Source organism: Chelon labrosus (genome assembly GCF_963514085.1).
Source record: "Chelon labrosus genome assembly, chromosome: 11".
In the NCBI taxonomy this organism is placed as follows: Eukaryota; Metazoa; Chordata; class Actinopteri; order Mugiliformes; family Mugilidae; genus Chelon; species Chelon labrosus.
This window is the reverse complement of record NC_140344.1, coordinates 3,175,488-3,198,701: the sequence shown is the minus strand read 5'-3', so window position 1 is coordinate 3,198,701 and position 23,214 is coordinate 3,175,488. Positions and strand designations below refer to the sequence as shown.

The following is a 23,214-nucleotide window of genomic DNA, read 5'->3' as shown; positions in this document are numbered from 1 at the left end:
GGTCTTGTTGCATGAGGAGAATTTATAACTGTACATTTCATTTTCAACCATCCCAAGTACAAACTGGGTAAGCTAAAACTGGACAGTGCAGAAGCAAGGACGGAAAAGAGGGATGGGAGAGAAGCTGAAAGCTATTATGAGCATGTGGAGCTGAGGAAGCTCAGAGGCACGTTTAGGAAGGCTCTTTCTTGCCAAGAGCCATTAAGCTACACAATCCCACATCTCCAAGTACCTCTAGCCTCAACTGACTGTGATCTGATAACAGACGCCACTCAACTGCAGTCATCTACCTCCTTAAACAAACTGTATATAATCCCCTTACACATGCACTGTTTATATACACTGTTGTCTTTACGGTTTGTGCTTACCACAGCCTGTGGACAATTTTACCGTACTTTGAGATTTATTGTGGACATTTATTGTGTATGCACATGGACATACTTACTGTGCATAGACACTGTTGGTTTAATTTTGGCAGCCCTTTCACAGGCATTGCACAATTTAATGGAGATACTGTATTTATTGTGTACAACAACATTACTGTTATTTTCTTTACACTTGTATATGCAGATTATTGCATATATACAATACTTATTACTTATACTTATTAATACCTTACTTTTCTATAGGAGAATTTTTTTTTTAACTTTGTCAAAAGTTTTGATTTAAAATAGTAACAGATTATGGTATTTGTCAGCCTGATCATTCATTTGAATTAGAAACAGAAAACTGCACCAACACACTCAAACCTAATCAATGAAATCCATCAAATTAACTATGAAAAACATGAGGAGAAGTTTTTAAAGACGGCAAACTTTTATAGAGCATTTCCGTGAAATGAAGGGTGTGGACTCGGGGTAACTTGTCATTTGTTTCTTTTCTTTTGTATGTGTTAAGATTTATAAATGTTTTGCAGTGTCTTGTTAAATGGTAACTGGTGAGCAAAAAACTATTTTGTAACAGTTTGTGGGTTTTTAGCATAACATTATGACCACTGACAACATTGACCATCATGTGACAATACAATGTTCTGCTGGGAAACTTTTGGACCTGGCATTCATGTGGCTGTACATGTACCACCCATGGGGTGGCTGCGGCTCAGTAGATAGACTGAGTGTGTGAATGTGTGTGTGCTTGTGTGAGCATATGGGTAGATGTTCCCAACAAGTTTAAAAACAAGACCATTTACCATTTACCACCACCTAGACCAGACCAGGCACCCCTACTCCATAGCAACAGTTCAGGAACAACTCAAAAAAGATGGAAAAAACAAAGCACAAAGTGTTGACCTGGCCTCCAAATTCACTAGATCCAAAGTGATCAAGTATCTGTGGGATGATCCACAGAGGCCCTCCCCTCAACCCACAGGACCCAAAGGCCCCCACTAACAACATTCTGTTGTTGCCACCACAGGACACCCTCAGAAAGCCCACGTCCATTCTCTGATGAGTCACAACTGTTTTGGAGGAACAAGGGAGACCTACACAATATTAGGAAGGTGGTCATAATGTTAGGCCTGATCTGTGAATTTGCAGCTTTGATAAGGATGAACATATATGAAAGTTGATCCAGTTAAAATATTTGAAATAGTTATCTGGATGTAAATGTATGTAATAAAACACTGGACACTTGTGACGTTGGTGTAAAGGGTGGCAGTGATGACCAAGAATTTAGAGAAGCAAGTTTTTGGACCATAACTCCTAGATAGATAGGATCCTTCTGGAGAGAGGACATGATAAAACATGCTAGCAAAACTGTGGCGTCCATCTAAAAGGAAAATGTCAGACTCACGGTCAGTTCGCAGGAAGTTGTTCAGGAGCTGAAATAGTGGGAAGCTGTTCCAAGAGTCCACAGGCTGCACCTGCAGAGCGGAGTCCATGTCAGCTCTGTAGAGAGACAGGAACGTCTCAGCATGTTCAGCCATCAGCTCGGGCCACCACGAGAACGCCTGAGCAGGTGGAGAGATGCAATAAGCTTATTTTAGAGGAAAAGCCACTAAGGAAGTTGTTGTGCTGTTGGGATAGAGACACAGACTTACTACTACTCAAATAGTTGTTCTTACTTCCAAATGCCCTTCTCTGATTTCTAAACCCGGGTAATGTCATATGTATATTACAGTGATTAAGTATACATAGGTGTGGGATGGATTTGATGGTAAAACACATTATGGCAGGCCATAGAGATCATTGTTTATTTCCCATTTCCTATTGGCAGTTAATGTTCATTTCTTTTAACCATGGACACAAAAATTGCCAAGACTTAACCAACTGTACATTACCTACTACAAGCAAGAAGGTAGAAGTATTTTCAATCCAAACCATATTTTAAAACTGCAAAACAACAGCTAAATGTTCAATTTCTTCTTGGAATCAGTTCTCTGAGGTCCAGCATGAAGTCGGCAGTTTAGGTTTACATTTGTACTGTTTTCATTTCCTTTCATCCTCATCTTCCTTCACCTGAATTTTCTTTTTGTCTTTTCTCGTTTTTCCCTCTTGGTTTTGTTTTTATATGAACTTATGGGAACATAGCCTTTGGCCATTTATTTATTTTTTTCTACCACTTTTCTTGTTGATTTTCTTCTTCAAATTGTATTATTTGCATCTCTCGCCTCTTTGATTCTCAAAGGATCTTTTGCTTTTTGTCTATTTTCTTATTCTGATTTCAGTGAAGCATCACTTATTTACAAGCAGCTGCTGCTGAAAGGGATGTCTCAAGAGGAGACAGTTCAAGAATCGTCAGGCTGGTTTAATGCTGTTTGTTGTTTGTTGTCAGCAACACAAAACTCAAAAGGCGCATTTGAAACGCATGAAGACTAGTCCCTCAAGGCCATGAGTACAAGGCACTACTGTGTCATTTCTCTTTTCCCATCTTTCATCACTGGCTCCATCAAACACAAATACTGACCTCAGTGCATCAGCATATGATTCAAGGCTGGTTGCACTTTTCTCTCAGAGGTCCTTTAGTCATCAATAGCTGAGTTCACCTGAGCAAACTGACCTCTGTCCACTGGAGAGCCACACAGCCACAAAGCCGTGATGCTCTTTAGATAGCTGGAGATATCTGCATTAGTGAATCAGCAGGTACTTTCACATTGGAACCTGTGGGCTTTTTCTGGCTTAAAAGCAGCAGAAGCCATTTATTCAGACATCTGCAGCTTTTAACAAGTCATTTTTCTTAGTCAGATTTTGGTCATCAAGACCTTTATAAGACACCAGGCACACAGCAAGGGAATAACAAACAGTATCTATCAAAGGTATTGACCCCACATGGAGAATTTCACCAAAGCAGATTGATGTGGATTTTTAAACCTGATCACGAGAGGAAAAAAAAAAAAAAGAAAATAACTTTTTATCTCCTCAAAATAATCTACAATATATTCATTACATGTACAACATACAGAATGTTTGCATTCAAGTATAATGTTACTCCAAGTAATTGGAAATACTGAAATCACCTCGATGCAGTGAGAGAGCTTCAGAAAAAAAAAGGAGTTCAATCAAGGGCATGTGTGCAAATCTAGCTTTTTGAGGCATATTCCTGCCAAAGGAACACATAATACTGACTATGACTGAAAAGCCATAGTCAAGGAACGAAATATCTAGTGGATAATTTTATATTACCAACCACAGAGATGGTGGTGATCAATATACCCCAACTTAAACAAAATATGTTGTTTTATCCATGCTCTCTAGAACCACTAGTAAGAATTTTCTTAAATGCCTCTGTCAGCACTTTTCTAACACTGACATTCCACAGCACAGCAGAGAACTTTACTTATCTCCTGATTTGCAAATGCAGCCTTCAAGAAAGAACATTTTAAAAAAGAGAAATAAAACTTGACGAAATGGGTAGAATCAAAGAAGGAAGAGGGGCGAGAAGAGACCAAATATGGAATAATGGAATGTCAGAAAGAAGGTTAAAAACAAAGTGGTCTACATGACAATGAAACATTGGGATATGGGGAAAGGAGAAAAAATAAGAATTAGCAAGAGACAAAATACTAGCAGTAAAGGAGAAGATAACAGGCAAAAGAAAGGAGAAAGATGATGTGAAAAAAGACTGCACTGCTCAAAAAAAGCTCCACCATCCTACCAAGCCGACGTCCTATTATTTTAGCACTGTTGGTGCTGTAAAGGGCTAATGTACTTATTGTAACACCAAGGACAAACTTCATTTCAGATCCTCCCACCGAAAATCATTTTGTCCAAAAATGTGAGAAAGCCTAATTACTGAATATTTTCCATATTGTTGAGAGAACATCTTGAATGTGAAGTTGGATTGTTAGAACAGAGACAACAATGGCTGCCTTTCAAAGCCAAAAACCTGAATGCTGGTGAACTCTGAACATGAATGTGACCACATAGATAATGAGGAGTTATTTCAGAGACATTCAACGACAAGAGGAATTGTGGGGTGACAAGGCCCAGCTCGCAATCTGTGCTGCACCTCCTTCCGAAGGCGTTGGATAGGGTTGAGGTCAGGGTTTTGCACAGACCAGTCAAGTCCTTCAAGGAAAAAACAGGAAAAACCAAGTCTTTGTGGAGCTGGCTGCGTGAACAGGGGCCTTGTGGTGTGGAGACATGAAAGGACTAAATGCAATCAATGCAAAGTAGTGAGAAATCTGATGTATAAAATGAAATTAAAGTGTATTGTGTAGCATTTAATTGAGCTGAAGGGCATAGAGTGGATGTACATTGTACATTGTGACTGTAGGGATAGCAGTGTCAGTTGTTGAACTACTTTGGTCCAGACTGAGAGATCTCAACAGCTACTGGATGCATAACCATGAAATGTTGGACAGATAGCGATGGTCTCCCCAGGATGATCATCATCTCTTTCTACCAGCACCAACAGGAACCATCTAAGTTGTAAAATGTCACAGATGTACTTAAATGTACACAAATTGGCACAAAACTTTGTAAAACCATTAGTTTTTCTCATTAAGGCACACATTTATGCTACTATAAAGAGATTAAATTCTCAGAAAGCCACTTAAATGTCTAAAAAGAGCACCGGAGCACTTGTTTTCATTGCCTTTCTTTCACATTTACCTTTTATATCTGATTTGATGTCCATGTTACGTTTCTTGTGTTTGATTTGTTATTTACTGCCAGAGTAACCTGCTCACACAACAAGCACTACAGTAAAATGTTTACACATCAAAGAGCACTTTATGAGAACAGATCAGCCGACTAAATGATCTCTGTGTTCATAATGATGAATGAACGCCATACAAACCTCCTCTTTTATATCCAATTATTTTCTTCTACGAACACAGCAAACCGACATCAAAAAACTACCAGCAACAAAAGCCGGCTGTTACCTCCCCTTGTGTTGCCTGGGCCAAAAAGTTGCGCTTGAAAACACTGCAAAAACAACGACCAGAGTGATATCTGTCACTGCCTCATTCCATTACAGATTTATCATCCAACTAGTGGCAAACGGTGCATAAAACACCACCAAAACAAGGGCCACAGACGCTCACCGATGGCCTGACACCAGAAAATGGCCTGCCGATGGCTTGGTGTGTCACAGCCCTGATACTGCCTTCCCTTATGTGGTACAAAACTGCATTACAATATTAAATAAACTTGAATTTTGCTTCTGAAGAATAGTTTATCAGTGTTCTGGGCGTGCTCATAACATAATGCACATCAGATTTGCATTAAGAGCTGTAAAACACAGAATCTTTGTCTAATCTTAACTCAAACCAGTCTTGCCTTGACAACAAACTTTCACTCTTAGATTTGACTGTGAATTGCTCTGCCCTACAAGGGATAAGAACATTTTGTCAATGTTTTGATTACAACAGTCCATTTATTATGGAGTACACTGATTCTCACAGAAACAGACATAGAAAGACGCCGTTAGTGACACGAGACTACACATGACTGCAGGGGCTCATAATAACACACACATGATTGGAGGGTGACATGGACCAAACAATAAAACTCACCTCTCTTCCCTTCCCACGGAAGAAGAAAGAAGAATGAGACACAGAGAAGACAGTCAGACAAATAATATAATGTGTTTTTCTCGTAGAAAGCATTTTAGCGTGACAAGGGTAAGTAAGAGCACGCCTGACTTGTCTACGGTGTGTTTTTTTCATTCATCAGCTGAACAGGGTAAGGTGGCCTTCATGATATCATAACTAGTTGGGAGAAACAGATGCCTAGTATGCTAGCACGTATGTGACTTGGAAATTTGAAATTTGCAGTGAACACACTTTTTGGTGAAGCAGGAGAGGTCTTTAACAGTCAGATCTATTCATGGGCTGTGTATATTCCAGAAAAAGGGTTTTAAAAATTTTAAAAGAGTATTCGAGCACTAATATAAAAAAAGTAATTCCAAGGAGGGTGATTGATACAGTATACAACAAGACTAAGCACAATGATGTAGAATGATTCAAATCTGTATGATCTGATATGAAGTGCAGGAAACAGGTTAGCCAGAGAATATGTTGGAAATGCAGGCACCAAGTACAGTCTAACAAAATATATCATAGTATAACAATAATGTAATATTTTGTATGCGAGTTCTTATTACTGAAGACAGAACAGTTCCTCCTGGGCTTGCAAGAGACCAGTCTATCACAGATATGAGAGCTGCTGATCGCTGAAAAGCTTTAGTTGTCATAGTTTCAGATGTTCCTTGTGTGTTTGGGATTGTTTTTCAACTTACTTTTGTTGCAGCAGTTAGAGGTAAATTGACTTTTTGCAGTCTTCTAGATAATACATTTTAAATGAAATATATGTTACTGCAGGATGATTCAGTTTTCAATCAGCGGTGTAACTCAATGATGTTTTGATTTTTGGATACAAAAAAATATATATATCTGTAGCGAGAAGAAGGCAGCATCAGTGTGGAGTGTCTAAAACACCAGCTCGTCACTTTGACATCTTTGTAACGGAACAACAACAACAAAAATTGGCGAGGCAGAGAGGCTGTTACCGACAGTGACAGTAACCGGGAAAACAATTATGATTCATTTCTAAATTTAAGCTGTGACAGCTTGTGTCGGTGCTCTAAAAAAACGCCTCTAATTTGTAGTTAACATCACATCTGAAACTCGGAGCAGAGATCCACCAGTCGCCATGGCAGCGGCAGAGCGTGGTGTGTTATTAATAGTGTAGAAGCAGATGCCTGTACACCACACTGCCACTTAGGGCTGATCAAACCGCCACATCTCAACACCTATGATTGATCAGTTTTACACTGTGGCATAAAACTCTGCATGCATATGGGCCGTGGGCGTTGTTTTCATCGTGCCTCCGCCGCAGACGTTAATGCTGCACCGCCACTTGCCGTGTCATCTGCCACTTTAGCGCTGCCAATGGAGGCAAAGGAAGAAAATGGGCAGTGATGGGAAAAGTGATCAAGAACGTAAATGAAATGATCAAGTGACTTGTGGCAACTTCACCGCTGTCATGTGGAAGAAAAAAAAAAGGCGACTGAGTTCAGTTGTAAATATAATACTCAACGGAAAGAGTTTGAGAGTTAAACTCTTCTGTTAGAAATTCGGTATGTATTTTTATAGCTCCATTTGCTCTGGTCTTTTGTGTAAACTAAGCATGTATTAAGTGATCGATAAAATGAAAATACCACAAGCCTAGTATACTGCTCTGCAGATTTTGTGGACTAAAGCTGCTTCAGATTGTGTTCTTTGAGAACGGCACATTTCCCTATACAGGAGAGACACTAAGCAGTCAGATTATTGTCTGATGATCTGTGGATCATACTAACATTGCAGTCTCCAGCGCTATTGCAGGAAAAAAACAGAAACATACAAACAAATACAGTTATATACTGTATATGTTGGTGACATGTTTAAAGTGCCCAACAGTATGTGATTAGTGCTAAAATGTGATGATGATAATTGTCAAACCTAAATTTAATAAGTGAAATTAAAAACCCCACTGATTCTCTGCTTTCTGCCGTGTGAGGGTTTATTTCGTTTTCTGTTTTACCTAATTATGAACTGAGTCTCTTTTGGTTTTGTTGAGTGTTAGCTGGACGGGATAAACTGTTTTGGATTTGGAAAGATGGACAGATGTTCATTATTTCTGACATTTTACAAACTGAGATCATTCATTAACTGATCTAAAACTAAATATCTGATAAGGAACCTAATTCTGTGTGTAAAAACTTTTACTTCATTACAGCTCGCTCTGCTGTTAAAACATGGCAAGAACGTTCCATGGGATACATCAAAGGTTCGGTGTGTTCTATATAGCTAAAAAAGAAAGTACATTAACTTAAACTTAGGCAAACAAAAACCTAAGTACATCCCTCCAAAAATTAAAAATTAACTAAAATACCTCAGAGTGATGTTCGTCATTTTGCTGCAGGACTTCGATGCATAGCTCTCCCAGTCTCATCATGTCCTCCAGTCTTTTCTCTGGAGCTTCTTCAGTTTCCACTAAAAAAACAAACAAACAGTTAAATGCAGGAAAGAAACAAAAACGATGAAGACAGACGTTCAAACAAGACATTTCCTATGATCCTCTGGTGCAGTGGTTCCCAACCTTTTCTGTGTGTGTACCCCTGGGGCTTTGTTGTCATACCATGAGTACCGACCTCACCCATATGTGTAGAATAGATGATTCTTGAGAGAGTGGTCATATAAAACCTGTGACAACTGATTATTAAATAAAAATAATTGTAATGTCTATGATCAGTACAAACACATTCTGCTCAGAACACACTAAATACTTTATTGTAAATAATAATTCGGCGGTTCTTCATTTAAACTCAAAAAAAAAATGATAATAATATCCTGCATTTAATATAAAAATTACTCTGAAAATGAAAATCATTGGAATTACTTCACTTAAACACAAAAATCTCCACTTGTGCGTCTTCTTTTACTAGATATTTTGGAAATAAACAAAATAAAAATAATTCTTCCGCAGGGTTTCCCCTACAATGTTAATATTATAGCAGCCCGCCAGCGTCTCATTTGCTCTGTCATGGTCTCATAACGAATCGGAAATATTTTTGCACATTTCAAACAATGTTGTGCTTGCGTTGTTTTTCCTGTTGCTACTGAAAGCATCTCTCCCTCCGACCTCTCCTCGTGCCACATCTCAACAGCTTATGTTTAGTATTCATGTATATGAACTGCACAGGCTGCTGCTATTTGGATTTTTCATAGTACTGTCTGACTTTTAACATAGCCTCATTTTTACGTTTGTCTGTGGGCTCCATGGAACTTTCACTTGAGTCTGTACCCCCAGGGGTCCACGTACCTCTAGTGTGAGAACCATGCTTTGGCTTCTACATAAACACATCATTGGACAACATTTACTGTCCATGCCTCCTCACCATATAATATGACGGTTAAAGTTTAACAAACCCAGGAGCTTCCTGTGGAAAGATTTGACCACCTGTGATGTTTTTTTATCAGTCTCTATGGTGATAGACATATCTTGTGGTTCAGGGTTTCAAGTAGAATGGCTGACCGATTCTTTAGCTATCACGCTCCTCTCCTGCCAAACCAGGATATACACTGTATAACCACATAAAGAACAGGCTGGCTCAGGTGACCCTGAACACTCATGCTGCTACAAGTCAAGGCTGATACATGACAGAGTAGCATTCATCTTTTCTCTTTCACTCTCCAATTGTTTATATCCCTTTGTGGTTTCTCTCTCCTGTAGTTTGTGCTTTTCCCTCTAAGTCGTCTCTTTCTCTGATTCTGGAGATGCATGCTTTTGGTCTGTGGATACCAGCCCAATAGACCTGCTCAACATTCATTACCAGTAAATAATACTAGTACATGCAGGGCATTTTACAGTTTGTCAAACAAACCTCAAACCTATTCTTCCAAAAATGAAACAATAAAGTCTCACCCTTGATCTGAGCGTATTCGATCAGTTGACTGTAGTTGATTCTAGCTGCTTTTTCTAGACACTTCTGCACCAGTTTCTTCATGTCCTCTGGAGGAACAGGCGTGGTGATGTCTTTCATCAAAACCTGAAACAACATAAACGGCTCACGTAAATTCAAGAACATTCACCCACAAAGGACAGAAAACAGACCGGGTTCAGAGAACACATCAGAGCAAATCCATCCTTTAAACCATTTTACAGTACCCACTTCACAGATTTAGAAGCTGACTCCTGTCACTGCTGATACAGTATTTAAGAGAACCCCAGGAAAACTGTTAAGAGCTGCCAGGAGATGCTGTTCAGAAAGAAACACAATTACATGCAGTATGGCCATTAATCTCTAAGAGCTCATTAAAGGGCTGAAAGAAAGAAATCACCTTAAATTCTCCATATAATCGAGACCTTCACAACTTTGACAGCAGCACAAGAAATGGAGCTGTGAATCAGTGATGACATGAGTTTGCCTCAACTAAAAGTTTAGGAAGTAAAGTTGTTAAATGTTGATTGCCAAGATCCTTAGATAATGCATAAGTTCAAATTGTTGTTTGTCATTGTATAAAATGACATCTGGGACTTAATAATGTTACACGCTGAATAATTATGGACAAGAGATCCTTTAACCCTGAACATTTTGCAGGTTTTTAAAGCAGAACGTTTAACTCAACTTAACTGCACCATACTTTCTGCCATAACAACAGCATTAACACCACCTTCCTAACATTGCAGAGGTCTACCACAAAATCAAGTCCCGTTCTGAATCGAGCTCTGACTTCTGAGAAATATGGAGGCCAAGTCAACACCTTGAACTCATTGCCAGGGTCATTCCTGAACATTTTTTTTTGCAGTGTGGAAGGGTGCATTATCATGTTAAATGAGGCCACTGCCATCACTAATTCCCATTTCCATGAAGTGTGTGTACATGGTCTGCAGCAACCTTTGAGTAGTTGGTTTCCCAGCAGAATATTGGCCAGAGCATCACATGGCCTAAGGTAGCTTGCACATATAGTGTATCACGTTGTCATCTTACCCAGGTAACCAATGCACACAACTCCATTGTTTTATGGAGCCAACATTAAGGTTTTAGCAATTGGTGTCACAATAGCTCTTCTGTAGGATCAGACCGTGTGGCCCAGCCTTCCCACATGCAATCGTGAGCCTGTCACCGGTTCACCAGTTCACCAGTTCTCTATTCTTAGAACACGTTTAGTTGGTACCAAGCACAACACACATTTTTTGTTTTGGTTTCCAACACATCAACTTCCAGAAAAGGCTGTTTGCTTGTACCCTAATATATCCCATCTATTGAGATGAGTGCCATTGAGTTAATCAATGTTATTCACTTTGTTCACCACAAATTTTTGTGGATATGTATTATAGTATTGTTTAACCGATGTAAGTGGTTTTCCACTGTTCACTTACAGCCACGGGTAAATTAATTATTGGTAATGATCATAGTTATCATCATAGTGTAAATAGCTCAATTACATATGATTTATCTACGCAAATGAAACCTACAAATAAAAGCAAGAGGTCATAGTGTAACAACTACAATCATTCTCCCTGCTGAAAGTAAATTTGTTGCTTGGTTCTTGGGTCTCTGATGCATTTTTATTTATTTGTTCCATAGATAGCAAATCCAACGTGACTATTTCACCAAAGAATAATGGCGTCTCTCTCTGAACATTGAGAGTGAATGAGAGTGAATTAATGGCCACGAGAAATCGGGGCAAATTTCCTTGTATGTGCACATGTACATTACAGAGCAGATAAAGCCGATTCTGGCTCATGATAATCATGTATGCAGAACAGGAAGTTTTAGAAATGCATGCATACATACACGACAGCATTCTCCTTACCCTTTCCTGCAGGGAGAGGGTTGCTTTCAGGGCCCCATCTGGTCGTCCAAAGGGAAAGCAGTACCTGCAGTTGCAAAATGTTGGCAGGCATCACATTTAGAAACAATCTCAAGGACAGCTACATGAAAAATAGAGAAGAACAAGAATAGGAAGATGAGAGCAGCAGCAGAAAACGTCAGTTAGAGCCAACAGATGGCTGCCTCCTTTCATCTAATTACACTGATGAAGGAAGCTTTTCTCACCTCCAGCTCCATCTGAGCACAGACAAGGCAGTTCAGGGAGGTTTAATGTTGCTAATTGACAAGTGAACAGTACTTAATAAACAAAGGCACACAGTCATGCAGGTCAGCCATTTATTAGACAAAAACCTATAGAAAGTTCTGTTCCGTACTAAAAAATATATATTTTGTCGAACTTTTTGTTTGGTTTTAAGATTGCATTCTTTCTAAAAGTAAAGTCAGGAGTTCATGATGTTCATTAAAAAAATAAAAAAATGAAAAGAGGAAAATATGCTCAATTGTCTTGATTAATACATGATATGGTGCATTAACAGTGACTGGGAGACCTGTGTGTGGTTAGGTTTTGGCAGTGAAAGCAAGTTGGTTATTGCTATTAACACTGCAGAGTATCGTGGATGTGTTGGCATACAGGATCTCAGTCTGAATGTGTATTCAAATGCTGCAGTGTGCTGAACTCCTGGGGCCACTGTGATGAGTGGATAATAAAAAAATTTACAAACAAACTGCCACTGAATGCTCTGTGTTCATTAAAAATGTTTTCTCAGTAGGAATTTTCCCTCAAAATATATGTACTTCTGCAAATTAGTAGCATATGTTATAAAAGTATATTTCTTTTGACAAAGTTTTGGAAAGGGTCAATTCACTGCAGCAGTTGATCCATGTCAGTGGTCAACCTCGCTACCAGGGCAGCGTCCTGCCAGGCCTTAGCGAACTAAGGAAATCAAGTAAATGTGATACAAATAATTTGCAATGTCATTTCTCTGTATAGTATTTGGTAGTTTTGTGTCAGTCTCTTGTTAATCACCTTTCATCTTCACATGTGTAGCAGTGCTGGGTAACAGTAAAATTGACAAAGAACATGAACATGAACTGATTCATTTTAAAATGTATTTTGCTGTCAGTCTCATAGTCACTGATTGATCAAATTTGGGTAAAGAAGAAAAACAAAACAGTAATGTTGACAATTGGCAGTAGACAGCATGTGAACTGCAGATTACAGCGTCAGCCGTTTTCCTTAGTGACCCATTTATCCACCCCTATGTCTTCTCTCAATTTAGAGAGCCTTTCTTGTTTCAACTACACAATGTCCCTGTACACCAACGAGCTCCATAAAGAAACAATTCCAAATTTGTTATGGCAGAACTTTGATTTGATTTCTCCCATACTTAAAAAACACAACAATTACATTTCAACCAAATGAAGCAAATGAATACAGTGTTCTTTTTTATATAGATATTTTACTTAACACAGCTACACTCAGGCTTAGAAATTCCTATGTAAGGGCGGTGACACACCAAGCCAACCAGCAGCTATTTTCTGGTGTCGTCAGAGAGCCTCTGTGGCCCTAGCATTTCAGTTGATTCGGCGCATGGAGCATTTTTATTCTGATCACAAATGGTCAGCTTAAAGTACAGGTGTAAACACACCCAGGATGCACTGAGGATGCATTTGAGTGAACACACAGAGTACTGGGTCACATTAAAGACCGCCTATTCAGCAAGAGGGCTCTTAAAAACGTATCCGCATGTGGTTAAGTATTGATGCGATTATGCTGATGTGTAAAGAACTGTGTGGAGTTAAGTGTATTTCCTCAACCACCAGTGTCTTTATTTGTCTTTATTACTGGAGATTACGGTGCGTATGAAAGCTTTTCATCAATCCCATTGGGTAATATCGTTTGTATTAGGACAAAACCTGAGATCCTTTGAATAAAATATGAGAGGGTTTGCTGCAATATTACCAGTCAGACCCACTTTCTAAATCTGAAACCCAGAATCTAAAAAAAGAGTAGCGACTACCATCAGTATAAAACCATACAGCAAATAGACATTAATAAACCTTTTTTCACATGTTAATGAACCCCACTCGCCAAAGTCAGCACCTAGCAATTACCCTTGGCAGATTATCAAAGCTTGCAAAAGCTGTTTGGAGCAAACTCAGAGCTTCTATTCTTGACTTGGAAGTGTTGGTGAAAACTTCCAAAATCTTACCAACACTTACTCACAGATCACTTCAAGTTCTGGGATATTTTTAGGGTGTCTTGCACACACTAAATATTTAAGATTTCCCTACAAATGATGCTCAAGTTAGCAGGATGAGGGCCACTCTCAGGCTTCAGTTTGTATTTCCTCAACTGGTTCATGGTGAATTTTATGTCTGTTTTATGGGATCTTGACTTTGTAGAGTGTAGAGATTTTGTCAGTTATTGTCTGTCTTTTGCAAATGTCATGAAAGCTGTTACTATAATGGACATATGAAGAAAGTCTTTTGTTAATTACAGGGCATTAATAAAAAAATCAACCACATACAAAGTGTGTAGTGGGGTGCCTAAACGTCTGCACAAAGCTGTACTGTTTTTGGTTGTGGATACTTGGTTAGGAACCCATGTGGGTATGTGTGCAGGGAGAATCAATATGCCCTGTGTCCTTCGGCTGCAAAGAAATTCACTTATGGTGAGTATGGGTGAAGACAGAAAATTAATTGTAAAAACAAATGTGATTAGGTAATCTTTAGATAATCTTCTTCCTGGGGAGAATAGAATAATAACCATTAGAGGCAGTAAAGAAGAGCAGCTGTAGTTAAAATTTATAGCCTTAAATAAATCTTTAGTAGTTGAACTCAGCTTTAATCTAAACCAAACTGTGGAAATCCTGCTCTTGTCTCGGGGACATTAGCATAATCCCAGCTTTGTCCCGGTTATTGTTTACCAGCATTAGCCCCTTGTTGAGGTGAGTTAGTAATGACTCCCGCTGATTGACACCCCCCCACCTCCCAGCCCTTCCTCTCTGCTCTGGGGCCAGATGGAGGGCCCCTCTCAGGCGTGAAGGGTTTAAAGAGCCGAGCTTCAGGACAGTTAATGGCACAGGTCCATTCAGACGAGTGTTGCTCAAGGTCTCGAGGCTGTCGCTTTCACACCACGCTCACAATGTGTTCACACAGCGGCGGTGGTGCTGAATAGCTGCACGCAGATGCAGGGAGGTCTCATCAGCCGCCGTCGATGCATGTCCTGCACCTGTTGTGTTCCACTGATAGGGCAAAAAATACCCTAACTGCCTGAGTTCATTATAATGGAGTTATGGGAACATACCGGCGCTTTTTATCATGCATTGGGCAGATAAGATTATTATTATTATTAGATTTAAATCACTGTTTTATATTTTGTGTTATCCTTCATATCTGTGTAATATAATAATCTATTAGCAAACTTTAAACGTGGGTGGCAATGTGTTAAAATGGCACAGTCTCACTATTTTAACTGGAAAAAACAAGTTAAAGATAGTGGTTTTCAGAAGGTTTCTACTTTGTAATTCCAGTGAGAAGGTGTTCATACCTAAAGTGTGTGATCTGGTTCTCCAGCAGAGCTATAAGGCGACTTCTGATGGCCTCAAACTGCTCTTTCTCCTCCACAGTGACCGTCCCCATCCCGTCAGGCCTGATGACAGAAACATCAGACAGAAGACACTATCAGCAGTTTCACCTACGTGGTTTCAAAGACAAAGCAACCTGGTTTTTCAGGGTGCTGTCATGGCAGTGTCAATTCTCAAATTCGTCAGGAATGCATCAGTATATCCAGATATATAAATGTCTACATTAATATTTGACTAAACCACTGATACACTGAAGATAAAGTCTTCCTGCCAATGGTCACATCAATGTCTAAGGGCATAACAGATTTTAATGTTCAATACATTTGCTGAGAAGAATCGATATGAATTTCTGTTTATACAACAGAAATATGTTGTAAGATATAATATGATATATTCAGAAACATGCTAAATATATGCCTTTATCAAATCCTTTTTCCTCATTTGCTGTAAATAAAGAATCACTCTGTGAGAATCTGAAATGTCAAATAGGATCTCTTTGATATGCTTTTGACATTTCAGCTTATAAGTGTCACAAATACAATTTCTGTATCTGTAAGTAAAGACTGTGTACCAGCTGGAGGTCTGAACATCAGAAATTAAAGCTGAAACGATAAAAGCTTTGAAGAACAATGAAAAACTGAAGGTGATGCCATAGAAAACAACCCAGTCTGCTTTTTGTCTTTGGTTTCTTTCTCAGTCTGACAAGTCTGACAGGCTTGTTTTCACCAAACAAACTGATCAAGCAGCCAAACTCTCCATGATGACCTCAAAGTCAACCAATCAAAGAGAGCTGCTCAGGCTCCTCTTCCTCCTCACAACTCATCCAGCTGGCAGCAAGAGAGTCCACAATGAAAAAAAAAAAACTGTTAGTTGAACGCTTCATTAATGTTTTTAAAGCCTTCATTCCCGTCTTACCTTCGTCTGAATAGGCACTTCGGCAAAAAAGGGGAAAAAATGCAATCAGTACCCAGCGCGACCAGCCTTGACTTTCTGGGCTTTCTCTGTGCAGCTGAAAGAGAAAAGCACCCTCTCCAAACGGCACTCGCTGTCGCCAGAGGGAAGAAGCGAGGAGGTTGTCTGTTAATGAGTTGTTCTTATAAAAGCCTTCACTGGTTCAGCCAGTGACTGCCATGCCTCGAGTACCAACAACTCCACCGAGCTCCTCAAGTCATCTCCCTGACTCTCCAGAGTTGGAAATAATAGTGTGACAAGAAAGCAGTGAGGGTCTGAGTGAGAGTCATGCGATATTCAAGGATACTAAACTATGAACTATATGTATGGAAATGATGCATTGACTGTGGTGCTTTAATAAGAAGATAAAACAATTTTACAGAACAGCCCAGGAAAAGACCATAGAATAAGATAAATTAAAAGGTTATAATGCATAATGCAGGCATGCAATAGTGCAGCATCTAATTAAACTTTATGACATATGAACTCATAACATAAAATACATTCATTAATTTGAAAAAAATATATAAAACATAATACAATTAAATACATAATGCTAAATGTAACTAAATTGCATAAAACACAAAATAAAGCAAAATCACATAACATCAAGAGTAAATAAACTATTCTAAAATTACTGAAAAAGATTATAATAAATACATTATAATAAATAAATAGATTAACTGAAACAAACAGAATTACAACCTTGTGCTCATGCTGGGTCAATAAATCACCTTCTGATAGAACACAGTTGTAGCAACGACAGCACAGTGCTTCAGACATGGTTGTTGCTGCAAAGAAGCAACTATTTCTAAAGCTTGACACACATCTTTAACCTTACAGCACAGAAGTTCTCTGCAATTACAGTTCTAATACGGGCTCCAATTCAGGATTCCACTAAATGTGATGCTGTTGAATAATGACCATAAAGATGTGTCTGCAGAACATTATGATGTCAAAATGAAGTTGACTTTTGCCCTTTTGGACAAAACTGTCTTCACGTCCTTATTGTATTAGATGTTCATGTTCTTTATTGTTACGTTGAGGCATAAGAATATAATAAAAATAAATGTTATGTACAATTAGTCGTCCTTTACTGTGAAAGAACACTAGCACTGCTCTTCAGCTCCACTCTGCTCAATTCACTGCGTAATGAGGGGCAACTTTCTATGCACAACAGCACTTGTTAGCACAACTTATAAACCCTGTTGTTCCCCAAATCTCTCAATTCATTACCACCACCACACATCCCCCACACCCCTCCCCACAACCCCTATTTAACAAGCACCAGTTAATCTTAAGGAAATTGGGGGGCGTGTGTGCTCTCCCATGTAAAAGCAAGAAAAGTTTGCTTTTATCTTGAAGGACCCTCTGGTCTTGCTTCACTCTGTGGGGCCCCCCGACGGATAAATGAAGACATGAGGACTATGATCACAGCACGGTGCTCAATGGATGGATGGACAGAGGGATGGCCTAAGGCACCAAGCCCTCGCAGTTAACGTCAGCTGTCCAGTAATCCGAGTTGTTCATCTTCTTTAAACAATAAGTTTACAGCCCACAGCGAGATTAGAAAAGCAAACAGACTGATCAGTTTTGCTGCGCTTGGTAATTTAATCAAAACACATTCTATGTGTGTGGTGGTGGTGCTGGGGGGGCACTTTTACTATTTTCAGAGAGAAAAACTTTTAGTTGTAATGGCAGATTGATTGGGGTCTTGACTGAAATATTGTTTTTCGATTACACTATTATTTCCATTATTGACAACCACTAATAATTTTATTCGAAAAATTTTGTCCAACAGACCTCAAACAATTCAGCTGGCCCACGTCAGCTGCTGAAAATGTGCGGTTTTGAATTTCTTTTGCTTGGAAAGTATCTCAAATTGCTCAAATTATTCCAACTGAGAATCTAGAGACTCTAAACTGTTGTTGCCACATACATTTTATTTATTTTTTAAAATGTATTTATTCTCCTCCTCATCTACCTGTTGTATATAGAAACATCTGGATTTGTAATCAATAAAATAAAATAAAAAAATGCTCCATCTCCTTTGAGTTGTCTTTGTCTGATTATAACTCAGAAAAGTTTAGTCTTAAAAATCTGAAAAATACCTACAAATGTACATTTTCCCGAGGATCATGTTTTGCCCTCAGGGTTATTTCCGGGTTGTTCAAGTACCACTGGGAAACTATTTTTCTCTTTTAAATCATAACTGACAAAAACCTCAGACTCAAATACAAAAGGTCAGTTATTTTTTCACAAATCAATAAGGTTGTATGTGATCACAGCATTCCAGCCGATTTGTTTTCTGACTATAGAAAACTATAGAAAGACTGACACAAAAGCACAGAAAAATCTCTTTTTAATGGGGGGGGTTACTCAAATCAATTCGGGGGGTTGGAACCCGTAAAATGTTTTTTTTTTTTTTTGTCTGATCATCACAAAGAGATTTTCTCGGCAAATGTCACTCACCCCCTCCAATACTTCTGAATCGTATTACAGCAGGAAACAGATCGGATGGTGAGTGATTTGGCACAAAGCCAAACGCAAAACGCACCGAGCTCAGAGAAACACAACACAGTGTGGTGTTTGGTTTGGTAGCTCTCGCAGCAGAGTGGGGAGCGACAGCTTGTCGGGGTTCAGACACATTGTTGCTGCTAAATGAAGCGAGTGCGTTAGAGGCGAGGCTGCTGTCAGTGCTGCTCCAGGACCAAGAGGAATGGGGGGTGGGTGTCACCGTAGCCATAGGTTAGTGTGTTGACATTCGATGTGGCTCAAGTGTAAACGGTAAGTACAATATCCGCCTGCGGGATGCTCCAAACCCTCTGGCTGTTCGGGAGTCATCATGAGTCAAATTCGTCGGCGGCGTGGCAGAGCACTGGGTGTAGATGCCACTTCACCTTAAGAGGTGTAGAACGGAGGTGAGGCTGAGTGGCAGGTGTTCTTGTGTGTCACCTTCCTCCTCCCCCATCACCTCTCCAGAGACAGGGAGGTCGTTGTTTGTCGGGATGGGGGAGGTAAAAGCTCTTGTCACGTCCTGTGTCAGTGTGGCGAAGATGGCTCGGAGAGGAGAAGATCTGACTTGACAGGTGAGAGGGAGGCGAGTGTCCTACCCCTGGCTCTTGTAATGCTCCTTTAACCCTGATCCAGGATCAAACGCACCCGTCTCATCAAACTTACACAAACCTTGAGAAGAGTCATAGCTCCTTCAGCCTGCTCAGGTTTAGTTGTTCCTTCAAATACGGCAGCACAAAAGACTTTATGCTTAACACAGCAGGGATTGATGGCCACCTTTACACTTATCTCTGCAAGTGTCATACGTCAGATACAGAACACTTCATTACGGTCACTTAAGCTAAACAAAGATTTTAGGGACTAAATGTATACTGTTTTTTGTTTTTTTTGAAGATAGCTCTCTAGTCTGAAGCTACATATAGCACTAACCTGCAGTGTTACAGAACATAAATATTTAATACTGCAAATTAAAAATAGCATTTATTGTTTGTTGTTGATACTCATGTGTCATGATGCTACAGTTAGCTATTAAAACCAATAAAATACAAACATGATAGTAAGTCAGATATGCTTTCAATCGGCTGTGAAACACGAAAACTGTAAAAGAATTCTAGGCATCCGATGAAGAAGAGAAAACTCTTAAAAGATTTAGTTGGAAATAGGGTGGTGAAAGTGCTGTTTAAATATTCTTTTAACTGTAGACATTGTGAAAAGAAAAGAAGCTTAACTTCAGATTCTTCAGAGTTAATTATAATTAATAAAAGATGGAAAAAATATATATGAAATCCTGAAAGAGAGTAAACAGAAGTGGAACAGATAGGACGTTGAATTCAGAAAGGTACACCTATGAATAAAATCTTTCATCACGCAAAGAAAATCCTTACATGATTTGTGTAAACTGTGAATAAGCAGCGGAGGAAAATGCCATCAAATTTAGGGACAAAATCATAAAACACAAATCTATGATTTGAAAATGAAAGGAAAATAACTAAACTAAATAACAGACCACAAAGGGTTAAACCATAAAATGCTGGCATGGTGACCTCATCTGTGGGAGGCTGTCACATATCAGATGAATATTTACAGCTTAAATCAAGGTCCAACATGTTTCTGAGATTCTTCTTCAGAAAAGCACAGTGGTACACACTCTGAATATATTGCCTTTAAGTATTAGTCAAGTACTCTCCTGTTGATCATTCTGTGTCTCTCATCGAGCAGCCCTCCAGGGAAAACTCGAGTTCTGTAATTAAGTTTTTTTTTTTCCACCTCCAAGTCTGCCAGCCATCCAAAACCTCTTTTTCCCATCCACACCCACTCAGGCAGCTCCAGGAGGCCTGAATGGGCATCAATTATTCAAATTAGAGCTCCAACTGACAAAAAGCCAATTCCAGTAATCCCCCCAATTTATATCTGGCGATTAGCTGGAGAAGCTGATCATTACGCTTTCTAATTGACTAAATGAGTCGACAAAAAGAGAAAGCACAGATATCAGTAATTACCAGCCATGGAGTCAAACAGGGGCTGCTGGGAGTGAAGTGGAGAACTGAACTGCTGGATTATGCTGATGCCAACAAGTTGCTAAAATATTCTATTGTTGCTCATATCTGGGCAGTTTATTGGTGAAGAGCTGAAGTCTGAAGGTGAGTTAGAGCTGAGTTGCACTTTAAGAGCAAAGAAAAATAGCAGTATCCATTGTGGTGTAAAACAACTTTTGTTTGACTTTTGTTCATCAGAACCATGTGAACAAACAGTGTGATGTTCATTAAAATAAATCACAAAGTCCACAATGGAAGAGGTCAGGGTGGATGGATGGGTCAAAATTCAGACTTATCCAATTTGTATTGTCACCAACACTCAGTGTTGGTTTATTTAAATCATAACCACAATCCAAAATCTTAACCAAGTGGTTATTAATTATCCTTAACAAAGCAGTAACTGTAACCCACACGGTGATCTTTCCCTAATCAAATGTTTGTTAATAACAACAATGTAATAAATCACAAAAACATGTCAAAGGGCCAGTGTAATGGTGAACCTTCAACGATTTGGCTTTAGTAGGCAATCTGGCCCATAGCCTCACTGTTTCTAAATCTCTCTCACAGCATTTGCAGCCACTGCTCCTGTTCTCTCAGAGCCCCCGTACACTAATTGCTCATAGCAAATAACTATAAAACACCACTAGAGAATTACATAGCAACTAATATTGCTATGTAATTATAAAACGTTAATATCAGCTTCAGGCCCTGTTCAGACATTGCATTAACATCTGTCCTGGGCAATTCAATTGCAAGCTATCAGCTTTTGGTACATGTGTCTACACCTGACATTAAAATGCGTCCTCACCTGCGTATAAACACCACCATTATTTGGGACACAGTTGAATCTTTTAACAGCGACTGTCTCTAATGGATCATCACCGCTGTTTCAGAACCAAGTCAAGTTAATTTCTTATTGATCTCCAACCTGATGTTAGTTATTTTAGAGACATGCACAAAACTCAGATTAAAACTCCGACCCTGGAATCTTCCATATGCACTGTAATCTCCAGTAATAAAGTTAAATAAAGACACTGGTGATTGTTGAGGAAATACGTAACTTACCTACATATTACACGCAGTCTACTCATATTAAATACTTTCATTTGTTAATTTTTGTTTTGATTTATTTATTATTTTGTTTCTTAACAGCGGCACTTATGGTGTTTCTTTCTTTTCAGGTGATCAGTTATAACAGCAGTTTTATGCTTAGTTATCTGGATGAATGAGGAAAAACTCAGATCTGATCTCTCAACTGAAGCCTCCGTATGTCCTGGGTGTGTTCACACATGTACTTTAAGATGGACCCTTGTGACTGGATTCCTGAGGATGGATGTTAATACAAGGTCTGAGCAGGGACTAAATGTGGATGGTACTATAACTCAAAAATGCATAGATTCAAATGCATTTCAGTCTTCGTTGGCAGATGGAACAAAGCTAACAGATCATGATGGGGTTGTGGTGGTTTTATCTGTTCATCTTTCTTATACTCAGACCTACTTTTCATGCACATATTGCTTCCTAATTAGTGGTGACTATCCAAACAAAGTCTTGTAAAGTGTGTAGCCAGACTGGACTCTTTGGAACCTGCTGAGAGTGCACTTGAGTTCCCTTGCTTCAAACTGATGAAATGTGAATTTGGACAACTCTCAGCAGCCCATACTTGACCGTTACACGCCCACAAATTCAGCCTGCAAGCAAGTGGAAGTTGGGACATTTGCATTCAGTCTGTTTGTGGCTGAAAAAGAGCATCTGTGCTCAATGAAGACAGAATAAATGTAAAAGTCAACAGACAGTCTGTTCACTGGGCTGTTCTGATGTTTGATTTCACAGTTCAGACCTTATACATTAAGTTGTTGCACATATTGTTGTTACTGATGAGATAAAATAAAGCTACTACTGTTTATGCTGCATACCTTCTGTATTTTATTCTGAAGGGACAGTAAATTGTTTGTCTTTAAATTACTTGTGTAAACTGTGAATAAGCAGTGGAGGAAAATGCCATCAAATTTAGGGACAAATCATAAAACACAAATCTACAATTTGAAAATGAAAGGAAAATAACTAAACTAAATAACAGACCACAAAGGGTTAAACCACAAAATGCTGGCATCGTGACCTCACCTGTGGGAGGCTGTCGCATATCAGATGAATATTTAAGGCTTAAATCAAGGTCCAACATGTTTCTGAGATTTTTCTTCAGAAAAGCACAGTGGTACACACTCTGAATATATTGCCTTTAAGTATTAGTCAAGTACTCTCCTGTTGATCATTCTGTGTCTCTCATCGAGCGGCCCTCCAGGGAAAACTCATTGACAGTGTTTTAAAGGGGACACTGGAGTTACGTTCACGTTGTTATG

The 23,214-nt window shown here is 39.1% G+C and overlaps 1 protein-coding gene across 1 annotated transcript in view; it reads right to left on the bottom strand.

Annotated features, from left to right (window-relative positions):
- cadps2 (Ca++-dependent secretion activator 2) overlaps nt 1-23,214 on the bottom strand; it is a 184,383-nt gene that overhangs the window by 35,523 nt on the left and 125,646 nt on the right. The window contains exons 14-18 of the mRNA XM_084555350.1: nt 15,317-15,418; nt 11,747-11,810; nt 9,852-9,975; nt 8,319-8,419; nt 1,792-1,948 (exon numbers count right to left, since the gene is read on the bottom strand). Of these exons, the coding sequence (XP_084411476.1) occupies nt 1,792-1,948; nt 8,319-8,419; nt 9,852-9,975; nt 11,747-11,810; nt 15,317-15,418 (548 nt within the window). The remainder of the gene's footprint in view (nt 1-1,791; nt 1,949-8,318; nt 8,420-9,851; nt 9,976-11,746; nt 11,811-15,316; nt 15,419-23,214) is intronic.